The 18,062-nt window shown below is 35.6% G+C and overlaps 1 protein-coding gene across 3 annotated transcripts in view; it reads left to right on the top strand.

Annotated features, from left to right (window-relative positions):
• Positions 1–18,062, top strand: part of htr4 (5-hydroxytryptamine receptor 4) — a 132,006-nt gene that overhangs the window by 91,373 nt on the left and 22,571 nt on the right. Inside the window, exon 7 of one of the 3 annotated variants that reach the window (XM_039654408.2) lies at positions 14,878–14,962. The exons of the other annotated variants lie outside the window; for them this stretch is intronic. Within the exon in view, the coding sequence (XP_039510342.2) occupies positions 14,878–14,941 (64 nt within the window). The 3' untranslated portion in view covers positions 14,942–14,962. The remainder of the gene's footprint in view (positions 1–14,877; positions 14,963–18,062) is intronic. 3 annotated transcript variants of the gene reach the window in all.

Below are 18,062 nucleotides of genomic sequence, written 5' to 3'. Positions count from 1 at the left end.
TACTGTAAATTCAAATACATTAGTACGAAATGACCGCGAAAAATAACCACAACAAGCTGCCATTTTATGAAGAACTCTTCAGTTCCCTTCCCTCTGTAAGAACACACAGGCCGTGCATCGCGTCGCTGTCGGCAACGTTTTCGCCATACATCTGGTTAGTAATTTATATTTTTATGCAAACCATGAGTTACTTACGTTAACAGATTAACGTTAGAAAGAAGTGGCCGCGGAATGTTCTATAACGTCTGTATAAGTCAGACGCGGATTTCTTTTATGTTGATAGCCTTACTTGATTAAATGTGATTTTATTAACATATATTTCATATGTAACCTCTTATAAGGTCAAAATGGTCTAATCATTTTGTTATTTACCACGTTAAGTCGGTGTAAGCGCCTGCACGTTCATTATTTTATGACTTACAGGGGTTAGGAATTGATAATCGATAAATGTATCCTGAAATCGGACATCCAAGGTTAGGATTCGGATTTATTGTTATAAAATTAAAGTGTCGATTCCTCTTATTGATTTTTTCACGCTTATTTTCGTGTAAATCCTGACCTGGCGTTCTGCCATTATAACGTTACCTCAGTGATAAAGTTGGACCGCGGAAAGCGCCCAAGGTGTATTTTTGTCCAAAATGCAAAGCTATGTGTGACATTTACAGTATTGTCGGCTATAATATCATTGTTTTTTTGTTTTTTGTTTTTTTACTATGTGTAAACTGACATGTACTCATTTGAAAGGAACGATGCCTTGTCAAGCTTTTTTTAAGTCATGTAACTTATCAAGCAAGATTTAGCCTACGTTTTCACGTGATCGTAAATGAATTGATTTTAAACAACAGTCCAACAAACAAGATTTTAGTATTAAGTGAATTACACTTTAGACATCATTTTGTCTGTTTTTGCTGTTTAGCCAAAACAACAACCAAAACGTACTATATTTTAACTGTCTTGTCTGTTCTCCTTTTTCACAGGTGTGAGCTGTGCATGTTAAGAAGACCCCTATCCATCTTGATGACCGATGAATTGTAAATCTAATCTAATTTAATTATTCTATTTATCTAACTACTACTACTATACCTTGGTCCAGTACTGACCCACTGAGAACATTTTAAACGGATTTTTATCCATCTGTGAATTTTGTCTATCTGCAAGTTGTTTAGAATTGTTGTGTGAAAATAAACGTTACAGTACAGTTTAAGGTTTAATTGCATAAAAGCTTGGATAGAAAACTTCCTATTGCAAAAGTTAGAACATAAGTCTGCATATAAATAATTATTGATATCCGTAATGCAAGTTTTTCATGGCACATGTGCATGATGAGGTTGTTTTGTGTTTATTTATTTTTTTTTTTTTAAAGGACACTGGATAACTTGTCATTTTGTTATACTCATCTGGATTGGTGGTTTACTCGTCAAAGCTTTTATAGTTTATAAGTTTATATGTGTCTCCCAGCCCTGCAAATCTGGTCCCTTAGATAGAAAGCAGCCAAAAACCCTTTAAAATCAGCAACTGACCAGTTAGACAGTCTATCTCAAACCAATAGACAATCTTAGACTAGTTTAAGCTGTTTTACCCCAGCAGGGAGTGGGTGGATGAGTTGTTATGAACTATCTTTCTAATAGATTGATCAGATAGCACCCCTTTAATCTTTTCTATTTTACCTGTTCATGATAATTCTTGCATGTATTTATGCATAATTGTTCATGATTGTCATGCATGATTTTTATTGTATTATATTACATTTTTATTATCAATGTATTTAATTGTATTAATGTATTTAAATGTATATTATGTAAATGTACTAATGTGTTTGAAAATACACAATAAACCTTGTGCAGTTAAAGCTTCAATTGTTCTTTTTTCTATTTCCCATTAACAGTTAAAATAATATTTCTAAGGATTTTCTACAGGTTACACAGTAGCACTATAAAATAAATACAATAACATTTCATACTATACAGTATTATTAAAAATTAACAGTGTAATTCTGTACTTTAATATGGTAAGAAATTACAGTAAAATAATGTTATTTAATTTGCAGTATGCTTAACAGTACTGTAGTTAGTGTTACGGTAATTTTACTGTTAAATGAAATACAGCAAGTACTGGATAATTGTTGCCAGTAAGTTACTGTTAATTTGACAAGAAATTTTTTACAGTGTAGCCTACTAGCCGTGACTCTTCTTTATGTGTACAGATGTGGCGTAATAACTCAATATAGCCTACTAGCCGTGACTCTTCTTTATGTGTACTGATGTGACGTAATGACTCAATATAGTCTTCTAGCCGAGACTCTTCTTTATGTGTACAGATGTGGCGTAATAACTCAATATAGTCTACTAGCCGTGACTCTTCTTTATGTGTACAGATGTGATGTAATGACTCAATATAGCCTACTAGCCGTGACTCTTCTTTATGTGTACTGATGTGACGTAATGACTCAATATAGTCTTCTAGCCGTGACTCTTCTTTATGTGTACAGATGTGATGTAATGACTCAATATAGCCTACTAGCCGTGACTCTTCTTTATGTGTACTGATGTGACGTAATGACTCAATATAGTCTTCTAGCCGTGACTCTTCTTTATGTGTACAGATGTGATGTAATGACTCAATATAGCCTACTAGCCGTGACTCTTCTTTATGTGTACTGATGTGATGTAATGACTCAATATAGCCTACTAGCCGTGACTCTTCTTTATGTGTACAGATGTGATGTAATGACTCAATATAGTCTTCTAGCTGAGACTCTTCTTTATGTGTACAGATGTGATGTAATGACTCAATATAGCCTACTAGCCGTGACTCTTCTTTATGTGTACTGATGTGACGTAATGACTCAATATAGTCTTCTAGCCGAGACTCTTCTTTATTTGTACAGATGTGACGTAATGACTCAATATAGCCTACTAGCCGTGACTCTTCTTTATGTGTACAGATGTGATGTAATGACTCAATATAGTCTACTAGCCGAGACTCTTCTTTATGTGTACAGATGTGATGTAATGACTCAATATAGCCTACTAGCCGTGACTCTTCTTTATGTGTACAGATGTGACGTAATGACTCAATATAGTCTTCTAGCCGAGACTCTTCTTTATGTGTACAGATGTGGCGTAATAACTCAATATAGTCTACTAGCCGTGACTCTTCTTTATGTGTACAGATGTGATGTAATGACTCAATATAGCCTACTAGCCGTGACTCTTCTTTATGTGTACTGATGTGATGTAATGACTCAATATAGCCTACTAGCCGTGACTCTTCTTTATGTGTACAGATGTGATGTAATGACTCAATATAGTCTTCTAGCTGAGACTCTTCTTTATGTGTACAGATGTGATGTAATGACTCAATATAGCCTACTAGCCGTGACTCTTCTTTATGTGTACTGATGTGACGTAATGACTCAATATAGTCTTCTAGCCGAGACTCTTCTTTATTTGTACAGATGTGACGTAATGACTCAATATAGCCTACTAGCCGTGACTCTTCTTTATGTGTACAGATGTGATGTAATGACTCAATATAGTCTACTAGCCGAGACTCTTCTTTATGTGTACAGATGTGATGTAATGACTCAATATAGCCTACTAGCCGTGACTCTTCTTTATGTGTACAGATGTGACGTAATGACTCAATATAGCCTACTAGCCGTGACTCTTCTTTATGTGTACTGATGTGATGTAATGACTCAATATAGCCTACTAGCCGTGACTCTTCTTTATGTGTACAGATGTGACGTAATGACTCAATATAGTCTACTAGCCGAGACTCTTCGGTAACGGTTTACCTACTAGCCGGTAACCTACTAGCCGAGACTCTTACAGTACAGTACTTACAGTGTACTTACAGTGTACTTACCTAGAAAGTACTGGCTTGTATAAGGTAAGTACATGGAACAGGGGTAGGTTTTGGGGTTGGTTCAGGGTTAGTACTAGTTATTACCCAGTAATTGTAGTTACTAAAATAAGTACATACATGGGTAACTGGACTGTAAAAGGAAGCGTTACCGACTCTTCTTTATGTGTACAGATGTGAGGTGATGTCTCAATAAAGTCTACTAGCCAAGACTCTTCTTTATGTGTACAGATGTGAGGTAATGATACAAAGACATTTGAATCTCCAGTAGAAATCCACCAGTACCACTGGAATTAAAAAACATTATTACAAGCTTACCGCTTTGAATCGAGCTAAGGCAAGCAGATAGTTTTGAACATTGGCTGGTTATGTATTTTCTCAAATATGTATTTTGGATCATTTTTAACCCAAACAAATCTACAGACCGCAGTTTTAAGGTTAATGGATCCATGACGTATTTCTCAATTTTGTCTCGCCTTGATCTATTCCTTTATTTAATATACATTAAAACTGACTGTGTTAATTTATGTTTGAATTTGAAGTTTTGAATTTTTATATTTATATATATATATATATTTACAGACCCAAGATAACAGCAGGCCCATTATTATTAAACATTTGTCCACCAAATTAAAGTGTGTTGTAATATATAAATATTTGACTTTATGACTTGCATATCAAATTATGTATCCAATAAAACTGTTCAAATTTGAATGTGTGTGTGTGTGTGTGTGTGTGTCTAGGGGGTGGTGCGTGTGTGTAAATAGGTGGGTGGGTGTTATTGATTATAATCTAAAAGGCACTGAATGTTTTGCAGTGTACTAGACAAAAAAAATATTTTATTGCATATACTACTTCCCCTGTGGAGATCTGTATATACTGTATATATGCATACATTAAGACTCTAATTTGTTTTGTGGAGTTTTTAATGCATCTGTCTAATAACTGGCTTCAGCTGCATTACTTTAATTAATAATCAGTAGCGATATAGTTCAGGCATTAATAGCCGCTGTTTAATTCTTGTCCCTTGAGTTGTCGTAGAATAATTGAAGGGGTTCGTTTGTAAATCCTCATATACATATTCATCATTTTTCATGTTCAGTTTTAGTGCAGAAAGTACATACAAATGTAAAGGATCCTAAACACACAGATCAGCTACTTCATCAGTTTTCAGATCAGTTTTCAACTAAACTGTTTTCCTTGTTGTGTTAAAGGTGCCGTTCTTCATGTTGTTTTGAAGCTTTGATTGTGTTTACAGTGTGCAATATACAGTGGCAGCTGGTAAAAAATATCTTAGGTGGGGCTGTATCATATTTGGCATTTTCAATAGTCTAGTACCCATGGGACTCAGGTCTTTTAGCATTGTGGCATGCTCTTCCTCAAGACATCCGTCAAGCATCCACCCTTCTCTCCATGAAAAACCTCTTAAAAACACTTTAAAAAAATCTGAATATTACTCTTCAGCTCACAATATTTAAAGGTTCCACCATGACATGCTTATTTTTGTACGCTTTGATGTAGGCCTCTGCCTTGTTATGGATATTGTAAGAGATTATTGTAAGTAACCTCTGAATATTACTTTCTGCCATCTTTGATGTTGAGGGGTTTTTTTTTTTTCTTAACCTATTGTAAAGCGACCTAGGGTGTTGGAAAGAGTATATAATTAACATTTCTTATTATAATAACCACCCAAATACAATTTAAGGATACCAGTGCTCTGTGAAAAAGTATTTAATGCCAATATTAAAAGGTTGAGGCATTCTTGCACAAAAACAAACGTATTGCATAAACTTTCCATTTGAAATTGAATTCAAACAATATACAGTACTTAGTGATTACTTAATTAGCTGATTAAATAAAAAAGTATTACCCACAACAATTTTGGGTAACACTTTATAATAACTGCACGCTATTAATCATTAGTTAAGCATGAGTAAACAGTTAATACATCATTTATAAAACATTAATAGACATTAATATGCAGTTTATAAATATAGCTATACATGCTTTTTTCTTGATTTATAAGCATATCTATAATGCGTTTAATGATTGTATTTTCATACTTTGTTAATGATCAATTAATAATTTCTACAGTAAATGAAGTATAACATTATTTGCAAACCAGTTGTTTAAGAGTTGTCAGTCATTTATAAGACCACTTGGAAAGTGTAAGTAAATGTAGTAAATACAGGTAGTTATAAAGCATTTAGTAGTGGTTAGTTAACTATTTTTGTGAGCTAATCTAAAGTGAGGACTATTCATGCTTTGTAAAGCATTTATAAAGGCGATTTAAAGACTCGTCAATCTTCTAAACAGTAAAATGTAACAAACACAACACAGTGATACAGAACATAGAAATATTTAACAGCCTTTAAAAATGCTTTACAAGGCATGACTAGTCCTCACTTTAGATTAGGTCACAAAAATAGTTAACTGACCACTACTAAATGCTTTATAACTACCCAAATTAATCCTTAATTAAAGCATTAATACATGTTAATAAAGCATTTATTAACACATTAAGTAACCATCACTATATGTCTGAATAATAAGAAGTATGAATGTACATTTAAATAGTTTATTAATCATTTACTTACTCGCTCTAAGTAATCGTATGAACCACGGAAAACTCTTAAATAACTGGTTTATAAAAAAATGCAATTCTTCATTTAGAAATGATAAATTGATCATTAATAAAGGATGAAAATACAATAATTTAACAAATTATAGATATGCTTTTAAATCAAGAAGAAAGCATTTATAGCTGTATTTATGAACTGCTTATTAATGTCTATTAATGCTTTATGAATAATGAATTAATGGTTTACTCATGCTTAACTAATGATTATTAGCGTGTAGTTATTATAAAGTGTTACCCAATTTTGAGTGATTTTTCTAGCAAATATTCCACATGTACATAAATAAGACTTGTCCTGACTTTAGTAGTGGTGCGCATGGGCGCAGGAGTGGCCGCATGCTTGCTTGGGGCGCTACAAGAATCGCCCATAGCTGACTAGAGTTTGAGCTTGCTGATTGGCTACAGTTTTTGTCAAACATTTATCTTAAATCAGCGATTGGCTAAGCTGCTCCAGAGACCCGCCTTCCCGGGGCGATATCTGCAGCACTCCAGAGCTGATCACGTGCACTACAGGAAGGGGACGTGTAGAAATTTCTATTGAATTTCTATTTTATTTTTCACATACTGGGTGCATTTAACATCTCAAACACACTAATATTGACAATTTGTATACATGATTTATGTATTTACTTATTTATTGCATTTGGCTCATAAACTGTGGTCTGGCTCATCGAGGGGGGCGCCCCCCTAGCCCCCTCTATTGGCCACCTGCTCCTGGCAATATAATATGTGTTCATGTTTCGCGTGTAAAAAAAAACTGTTTATTTAGTAGTTGTCATACTTTTAATTGGTTAAATTGTAATGTTAAATGTTACAAACTGTTATAAAAGTTTGTGGTATATGTTTTTTTTTTTCCGTCTGTCGAATTAACAATAGTGTTTTTGAATTTTTAAAATAAGGCCATTGTTTATTCCTACCTTAGTTACACGCGTACACGAGTTTTGATTAGTAATATGTTCTATAGGTATTCCTGTGGGCGGAGATTAGTCAAAAAACTGTTCTAATTACGTCATTAAAAAAGGAAGAGGGATGTAGTCCAAACCGGACGTTCGCTGTAGGCTTTGAAAGAAGACTTCTGTTAAATAAACTATCTCGCTAGGCATTGAACTTTGAGCTTTATAATTTTACACGTATTATTTATGCTCTAACAGCAACAATTCAAACTAACGTTTGAAAAATGGAATCGCAAAGAACGGCAGAAATATTGACTGAGTTAGCAGCACTTGCTTTAGAAACTTGATTTCGAGTCGTGAATGCCTAGAAATGCTCCAGGGTCCTGATCTAACATCAGCACTATTTTTTGATCTAGTGGATTCTTCATTGTTCTTTCAGTATGACTCTCTCAGGACAAGAACACACACACCTGATTAAAAATAAATGGCTTTTGTGTGGGTGATTTAATGTGGGCCAGGCGGAAAAGTAAATGTGGTGTCTGCTGCTCTGAGAGGTTTGTGTTTGTGTTGGGCTGAGGTCTCTGGCTCGTACTGCATGTCATAAATCACCCCTATTAAGAATTATATGTGAAAGTTATGGTTGGCTTAATGAGGAAGCCCAATCATTTCTGACAGACTGCATCAAAATCCATTCCTAGAATAAACTTGCAGAGCTATTATATATGAGTCAATGTTGTGACAATCATTTTGTTTTCGTCTGGATTATTCAATGGAATTCATACTGACAGTGGCTTGAAAACCGTCATATTTTATGATTAACATGTTTTCAATTTCTGAATGAAAGTATGTGTAACACAGTCCACTGAAGTGAACCCTTGTGCAGTTTTATTGAAAACGTTAACAGATGAAGAGTTCAGATGCAAAAGCCTCTAAATGCCATTTGAAATTTTCTTCTTTAATGATGATTTTTATCAAACTTGTATATTTAAGTTGAGTAATTTCACTTAAATAACAATTAATAGATAATTATCATTGCCATTTAAGTGAAATTACTGAACTGAAATATACAAGTTTGATAAAATCATCATTAAAGAGGAAAATTTGAAATGACATTTAGAGGCTTTTGCATCTGAACTCTTCAGATACAAAATCAACAAAATACTTGACAAAGCGTGAATTGGCTTGACTTTACTTGAAATAACATGAACTAAACTTGAAACATTACACTCACCAACAATGGGTTACACGCCTTAATGAGGCCTTAATGGTGGCCTTAAGAGTTAAAAATGTCTAGGTGGTGTAAAAAAAATATCTCATAAAATACTGATATTCCTTAAAACAAAATTTTGGCATTATTAGTTTGTCATGATATTATTATTACTTCTTTAAAAAAAAGAATTGAAGCATTTTTTTATTATTATTCAAATATTACATAACAATAATTAATATAAATATTTAGATATTAATGTGATTTATCTAAATATCAATATCAAATATAAAATCATAGTCAATGTGGTTTGATTTTAGATTTTTTTTTTTAATTTGTGGGACTAGTTAGTCAGATGGATTCATTTTTAAAAAAATGTTTAATCTAATTTATTAAGTTTTACATTTCTAATATATATATATATATATATATATATATATATATATATATATATATATATATATATATATATATATATATATTGTTGTGGTCAGTAAACAAAAACAGTAATTCCTAATAACCTAGCACACATATTTAAAGGTAGATTTTTCAAGGATTTCACCTTCCCAGCATCCTAGACATCCTTATTTGTCATTGACCCATAAACTCATTATGCACTGAACACATTAGAGGTTTGTGAGAGATGAGAGCATTGAGCTGTATCTAAAATGAGGTCTGGGGAGGCATGAAACCTACATATCACACTGCACAGTCTGCTGGTATATTCACTTGAGATATCAATCGTTCAAACATCTCATGGGCACATCACGATGAACCAGTCAGCACATTTCAGTGACAGTCTGTTTAAAAGCTTCTTCCTGAAAGATTAGTCATTTCCTCACCCTGACACCCCATCTACATAACAAAACTAGATCAATCTAGGTATAAACAACAAGGCTGTTTACACTACAAGTTTGTGATGCATTGTTACTGTAGAAAGATGGGTCACATAATTGTTGTGTTGTTAGCTTAGCATTATGCTAATGTTAAACTCAATTGCAATCAGCTGATGCTCTATATCTCTAAATCATAAACAGCAAGGCAGCTAATTAGGTTTTGGTTTGCGAAAAGCTTTGCCCAACAAACGTTAGCACATAGTGCGCGTGCAAAGCAGAGTTTAGCTACATAACACCCGGGTGGCGCTACAAAAACCAACAGCAGTTTTATGCGTTAGCTGCGCTTGAGCTGCAGTGATATATGAGTTTCAGTGAGAGACAGATTACATGCATGTCTGCGTGAGTGAGTCCTGTCTGCAATGATGGAAATGCGTTTCACGGCACAACACACAGCCAATGCCGATGACAGTTGGCTTTTGTGCACATCATCAGCCATTCAGAAGCAAACTCAAAACTCAGTCTAATAGAGCATTGCGCTTTCACTGATGCCAGTTCAAACTCATGCCTCATATTTTAAAGGTATAATTCTTGTCTCCAGCCCCTGTAAAACCATCCAGCTTGCAGTGTTTTTGCTTGTAAAATTAATATTGATGTATGACCCATTGAGTTTATGAAGGGAAACAGTTATGTTTTTGATGACTTTAGCTATGGACTACGCAAAGGCCCTTTCACACAAAGTACTTTATAAAGAAACTGTAATGATAACTATTAGGGGTATAGTGGTACACAGAAGTCACAGTGTAGTGTGTACCTTGGATTTGGGGTCACGGTTTGATAGGAGTTTAGTGCAACTGGAAGAAAAAAAATCTTTTTATTTATTTTGAACTCACAGTACAAATTACAATTTGTTTCAAAGCAGCATTTAGTCCCCCCTGAGGTCATTGGTGCAGTACAACCTCCTTAAGTGTACTAAGCACTAACAGAAAAAGAGTATTTGCTCAAAACTGAAAAGCATTTCCTGTGTTATAAAAGTACAAAATAAATAAAATAATGAAAAATAAAACTTTTTGCACTTCTGTTGTCTTTTTCTACCTAATTAACAACTTAAAACTTACTAATAAGAGTAAGACATCATTTAAAACTCTTAACTATTTTATCTGTGTGCACTCACAAAAAAACAAAACCAAACCTTGTGCTTTTGTAAAATAAAGAAAACAATCAGGATGCCGCTTTCTGCCAACCCGGGTTCCTTTATGTGAAGTTTGTGGAGCACAAAAAATGACGCAAACCTCAGCGTATAGGCTACTAGCAAACTCTTGTTGCCATGTTTTGGGTTTTTGCATAGATTAAATGTTTCTTCTTCTGCTGTTTTTCTTGTTGTGATGTTTAGCAATTGTAATGTGCGGGTAATGTAATGTGCGGGTAATGTATCGCCCCCTTCTGGATTGGAGTGTGGATCGCATGTGACTGACTGTATCCGATGTCTAACTGTATCGAACCGTGACAATATGCCCAACTTTACAGCAGAAAAAAAAAATAAATAAATAATAAAAAAAAAAATATATATATATAGTCTATGGTCCACACCAGCATATGATAACGCTCTGTTTAAGCTGTTGTTAGTGCAAACTACAGTTATGTCATCTGCCGCTTTAAATTCTCTAGCTCTTTAAAGCCAGATGCGTTCTGAATGAAAAAGCTGGGAAAAAAATCATTCTGAAAGTGATTTCAACAATATCATTTACCTGTGTCGTTATCGTTCATGCATGTCGTACAATTTACAGAGGGGTCGGCGTAAATGAGGCCATCGTATTGGTTTTGCATTTGATTAAGTATTTTCCCGCTCTTGGGTCTGGATTTTGATTATAAGCATATGTTATCTTGGATGAGCGATCTCTCACTCGGGACAGGATGTTTTCTTCAACAAACCTCAGACTGAAACTACATAACACATATGTCAGCTCTTACCAATGTTCAGACGTAGACGAGCAGCATGCCTCAAGTGCTTTGCTTTTTGAAAATAAACTTCCTCAAAATGAAACAAGGACTGACAGCCAGATCAAACAAAATGCCCAGTGAAAAGGAAGCAATATCTTATTTGTCATTTTTAGTGAAGTTTTTTTCCTGATTGGTGCTGTCAGTGCACTTGTGCTAGCAAGAAATTAGATTAAATGTGGGCACACTTCACTACATACTTCTGTGGCTTTTATAGTAAGTGATACACTGTAGTTATGAAATTAGGGTTTTGCTCTCACTGAAATTTGGTAAATACATGTCATGGATTCTGATTTATTAAAATGATTTAGGAATAGACCTTGACCGTGGTCACATTTTCTCCAAAAAGACAACCAAGAAAAAAAAAAGCAGCCTGTTTTATGGCCTATGACTTTAATTGCATCACAATTAAGCCCATCAAACTCTCATTTTCCAATCAAGTCAAATGTGTTACTGCAATATTTGCATACTGAATAGTGATTGGCCTCAGTATAGCCACCTTTACAGTGCAAAGACAGTGTATTGAAACTGGTTTTGTTTTTACTCAAGATGTGACGTCTGAGATGAGGGAAGTGCACCTTCAGAGTTCTTATATTCATACTGCCGGTGTGCATCAATTTTTATTACACTTGGCTTAAGGTTTCTGCAGGGAGAGTTGACTTGCACTATTTATTGATGCCAGACTTTTTAAAGGCAGGAGTTAGGATTTCATTACAGAGGTCTACAAGTCTACGCGTCAGCACTGTTTGCTTTGACGCGCACATATATGAATGGCGTCCTTATCATCAGCTTGGAGATTGAACGTTGATCCATAACCTTTATGAGAGGCAGCACAGTGAGTCATGCAATTATTCTTGGGTCCCTTGTGAGCATCTGTGTTTGAGTAATTTATGTTATTGGCCTATTATGAAGCCAACAAAGAGGAACCATAGATACTGTGTATTTTAAGTGCCACCTACTCAAAACCCGGAAAAGAGCTGTTTACATGGCACATAAAAGCCATGGCAATCTGTCAAGTTCTCATTCATTGAGAGGTGTTTACTTTGCTTAAAGTGGGATGAACTTTATGCTAAAGTTTTCCATATCTTATTGATTGTGTGTGTGTACATTGACACAAGGTCTAGCATTGATCTCATTGAGTTTTTCATGAGTAGCAAGTAGTGACATATCAAAGCGGTCACAATTTGTTCACCGTCATGCCCAACCTACATTGCCTTGCATGTGTTTTGGTTGTTTGTTTGTAGCACGTTTCTTTATAAACTTAATTTATTACAATAACCTTATGCTTTCTCAGCTAATAAACTTGGAATACAGCATCATTTACAACACCCCAAAGAATAATACTTTCTTTATACAGTGAAACAGATTTTTCTAATTATAACATATTTCTTTTTCTTTCTTTTCTTTAAATATCTCTTATTCTTGTTTTTTTAAGCTCATATTTTTATATAAACTTGGGCACTAGGACTTTTTAAATGCCTAACCCAATGCCAATATTTACATTGTAACTTGTTCTATAGCATTCAAGCTATGTTACTATTCAACAGTTGTATAAGAAGTCTGTTATTCTCACCAAAGCAGCATTTATTTGATCAAAAATAAAGTAAAACAGTAATATTGTGAAATATTAATACAATTTAAAATAACTGGTTTCTATTTTAATATTTTTTTAACATCATTACTGCAGTCTTCAGTGTCACGTGATTCTTCAGAAATCGTTCAGATGCTGATTTGCTGCTTAAGAAACATTTCTTATCAAAGTTGAAACCAGTTGAGCTGCTTAGTATTTTAATTGATTTTTTTTTTCAAAAACACTTTATTTTGATGGTCCGTTAAAAACATTCTGTAATGTTACACCTACATGTCTACTAACTCTCATTAGAGTAGTAGCATAATATTAGTAGACTTTCTGCTGAATATCTGCTAAATATTTATTTTGATGATCCACAAGAGACACTCTACTGACTATAAGGGCCAATCCCAATTCTACCCCTTACCCCTTCACTTTCCCCTAGCCCTACCCCTTCGCCTTCCCCTTGACCCTTGAAACAGAGTGGCAATGCGTAGGGGTGAAAATATTCCCCTAAGAAATGGGACACCACTACGCCTCCGTTAAACGTCATTATAAGTCGTCGCTAGCGCCTACGTCACAGGAGATGCACCGATGTTTATCACAACTTCCAAGATGCCGTCGACAGCTGCAGTTATCTCAGTCGCGTGGGTTACAGCTATTTTCTTGCATTTATCTTGTGAAGTTCGCAGGAAACAACGGAGACAACGAAAATATGTTGCAGGACTATCGTTAGCAAACTACAGTAATTTTAGCGATTTTTTTTTTTTTTTTTTTTTTTTTTTTTTTTTACAAACGTTTCTGTGAAGAAACTGACCGTAAATATGAACACAATATTGAATGTAACATACAGCAAATCATTATTTGTCGTTATAATACTTATTAAAGCCACAAATACTTAAATTTATGGGTCTCCTTTGTCGCTTGGGCAGCCAGCCTGGGTTAGCAGTGACACTTCTCATACCCCTTCGTTTGAAGTGTGCTCCCGAAAAATCTTCGTTTGAAGGGCTATCTGGCCCTTCCCCCTAGCCCTCCCCCTCCAACCAAAAGAGAATTGGGACAGCCCTACCCCTTCACGTGGACGCGCAAAACGGAGGGGAAGGGGAAAGTGAAGGGGTAAGGGGTAGAATTGGGATTGGCCCTAAGTAACTTTCTTATTTGAAATATGAATCTTTTGTTACAATGTTAAAGTCTTTACTGTCAATTTTGAACAAATGAATACATCCTCGCTTAATGAAAGTATTAATATCTTAAGTAAGTAAGTAAACGACCACAAACTTTATTGGTCGTGTACGTCCACCCAACTGAACGAAGATCTTCGGTCTGTTCTCATTTAAGGGAAATTCACACAACAACACTTGTAATAATAGGTAGATGGGAAATAGAACAGACAAAAACACATGAGTCTTGAGATTAAGAGCAATCCATGACTGTTTTTAACAGAACATGATCTCAAAAATGTGGAAACCATGGCAAAATACTCTTTGTGTAATGGTCAAAGACGTCCATTTGTGTGTATTTGCATAGAAAACCTGCGCACACTGATGTGAGAATGTGTCCTGATCCCTGTGAATTTACACTTATTGTAGCTACTTTGACAGACTGTTCAAATTTTTACTCAGATAGCCTATTCATGTTTTCCCAATCAAAATGTCAGGCAAGCATCACTGTCTGTATGGCCAATATAATCCTCAGACCTTCTATTTGCCCTTTCAATTCTCCCTCCTAGTAATTTTTTGTTGTTGTTTAAAAATAATGAATCAATCCGGATGGAAATAACCTGCGTGTCCTGTTCTCTCCTCCTGTTTCTTCCTCTCTGTCCTTCATGTGTCCTGCTGCCCTCTGCTGCCCCCTGTCCTCCTCTCCTCCAGCGGCTGCTCCTCTGCCTCCAAACTGCTCCTCTGGTTCTGCAACACTAGGCCTGTTCCTGTCTAGTGCTGTGTGGGGAGTTCTCAAGTGAGTCCTTTTCACGCTCGCACACACACACACTTTTCCTTCCCATCACTTCAAGGTTTCTTTCAGCATCTGACTTCGTCTCATATTCTTTCAGCATGGCATCTGTCATTTCCATTTAAAAGGCTTAATGGTTTGTAATGCGTGCTTGTATTTGTGTGTGTCCTTTATGTAAATGCAGATTTATTCTGCGCTAGATACTACTTCATGCTTTAGTGAGCCAATAATGACGCTTTCATTATTCCGCTTTTTTGTTTACCGCTGCCGCTGTGAACGGGTTCATTCATTCAGTATTCCTGCACAGGTGGATCATAGTCTATAATCGTGCAATCCAATTATCATGTTCTTTATGAAACTTTCAAAAGGTTCAAATATTGTGTTCTTTAAAAAAAAAAAAAGTCTCTATTAATTACTAAAGGTAAACATCACTTTGGTTAGGGGTTTGAACAAACTCCTTATAACACCTTGAATGATACCTTGGATTGTGCTTGTTTATAGTGCAGTAAATATGCTATAGGTACATTGCTTTCAGTGTAAGTCTCCTTCATGCAATTTACATAAGAGAGTGATGAGGGAACAACATCACAACAGCCTGGTTGGTTAACGTAATGTCACTTTGATCTATCTTTGTATGTACTGACAGGGTAATGTTAGAGTAACTTAGTGAGATCTACGAATGTGTATACTGATGTATGTGTACTCAGTTTGTAATAACACAATAACCATATCGCGTTGTTCATTATAAACGTGGGTTTATTAATTTGAGAACATCGTACTGTAATGTAAAAACTCACTTCTTCTGGAGGTGCAGCAGGATGGGGCTCCATACTAACTTTTCCACTGGTTGCACTGGTGCTACCAACTTTCTCAGTTGGTTGCACCAGCATATGATTTGGTCGCACCTTTTTTTTCTGCATGCCGTGGGATTAATCAATGCATGCTGATGAATAGTGGTTTTAATGGACCAAAGCTAGCAAAGGCTTTCTGGGTTGCAGCATCTGTAACATAGTAATTATCATTGCAAATTTCAGGATTTTCATGGATTTTGGACAGTAATTTTAATCTGTAATTTTAAGCATTTTACATTTGAATTATATACAATCTAAGGATCGTGACATCTACGTTCGTCAATAAATAAAAGGAAGAACACTGTAGCTGGAGCTACTTCTCTTCTTTAATGTCTATGGTGAGTCACACAGGCACTGGGCAACTCCGCATCCGAGTCGACCCTGGGATAAAATAGTCCGAATATAAACACTTATCATAGGCATACTGTAGTGATTCAGGATAAGTCAAAAACACGATTTGGAAAATGGATTCATGATGTAGCCTACTCGTTCATTTTGAACATACAGTAAGTTACGGACTGAAACAGCTGATACAACGGTTGCGCGAGCGTCCACTCGCACATATGCGACCACATGAAATTTTAACTCGCACATTCTCAAAAAATGGTCGCAGTCTGGAACCCTGCAGGATCATGAATAGTTGGTACCGAGACTGGGAAAAACATATAAGGAGATTAAGGCCCCGTTTACACGAAGGGTAAACGCAGATATTTCCCTGCTGATTGGCCTCTTGTTTACACGAAAACCCCATTTTTATCACAGAAAACAATTATTTCTAAAATCTCCGGCCAAAGTGGAGATTTCTGGAAACGCTGGTTATGTGTTGTCGTGTGAACTGGGAGAAACGGCGTTTTAGGTTCTCTCTTGTCGATTCTGAGGATTCTGATTGGCTTGCATGGCTTTATCTTTAACCCCTACACTGCCGCCAATAGGTTTGGTATAGATATGATGGCGCTCGACGGCGTATTTATGCGGGTGTGTGAACAATGTTATTTTTGAAAACGGAGAGGAGGAAAATATTAGTTTCGCTAAATACCCGGCTTTGTGTACACGTGGCCTAAAACAAAAACACTGGATAGATTTGTATCTTTATATGATGGCTGTGTACAGGCAACACACATTTCAGTACAACCAACTTAAAAAGTGCATGTACCATTATATAACCACTTTAAAGGCCAGTTATTTAATGGATCCAGGAGACTGTGCATCATGATAAAGTTCCCTTTTCCTTTGGAATTAAAATAGCCCCTCATCATCACCTAGAGATTGGCATGGTTTTATTTCGGTTAGCCTATAGCTGGTTTTATTTGCATTGAGAGATGATCTTATGGAAATTTCTAGGTATGGTGAAGGGTGTGTGATGATGTGGGGCTATTTTAATTCCAAAGGCAAGGGAACTTTATCACGATGCATAGTATCCTGGATCCATTAAATAACTGGCCTTTAAAAATAAAAATCTGCCTTCCTCTATGGAAATTTAACACAAGGGTGTCCTGACTTATGGAACAACATTTACTTGTTTACGATACATTATTCATTCACAATTAAAATTGGTGTCCTTAAAGGTTGGACTTTTCCTCTTTTTTTTAAATAAAGGCATTAAGATCAATTTCCAAAAGAGGATTTTTTATTCCTCTTTTTAGTCAACTTTAGCATGAGTGTGTTCATTATGCTAGCACTGTTTGTTAAAATGTTAGCAAACCATTTTTAAGGCTCGATATCATGATGTACAGCCTTGTTTTGCTTTACTTATATCACCCACCTCTATATCAAAGCATTAAAAAACAGATCTAAGTATCATGATTGAGGTGTCATATATGCTCATAGCTTGTTTCCATGAGACAGGCTCCCACTTTCCTTCTAATGAGCACACGCTCGTGGTTGAACCATGTGAGGACCGCATTCCTCTAACACAGGTCTTGCTAAATTATCTTTTGCCAATAATTGCCGTTTCACTCATGTTTACTTCCAGTGTTGATGTCTCATCACCTCAGAAAGTTTTGAGGCTTTCTTCTCAGTTCACAAGTTTCTAAAGATCAATAGCTGGGATAAATTGAGAAGAGGGCATTTAAACAGGAAGTCAGGGGCAGCTAAGTCTGTGTTAGCATAAGAGAACATTATTATTCAGCATTGAGAGTGAATTATTATCTCCCTGTACCGGTGGAACACACTTTATTCAACGTGACATGCACAAACGTACCTCAGAGGAGTGCCGTGCCGGGCCGTGAGTGAACTCACATCAGACATCAATATTC

This window comes from Pimephales promelas, chromosome 9, assembly GCF_988280905.1.
Source record: "Pimephales promelas chromosome 9, fPimPro1.hap1.1, whole genome shotgun sequence".
NCBI lineage: Eukaryota > Metazoa > Chordata > Actinopteri > Cypriniformes > Leuciscidae > Pimephales > Pimephales promelas.
Note: the sequence above shows the minus strand (reverse complement) of the source record. Positions and strands in the feature narration are given on the sequence as shown.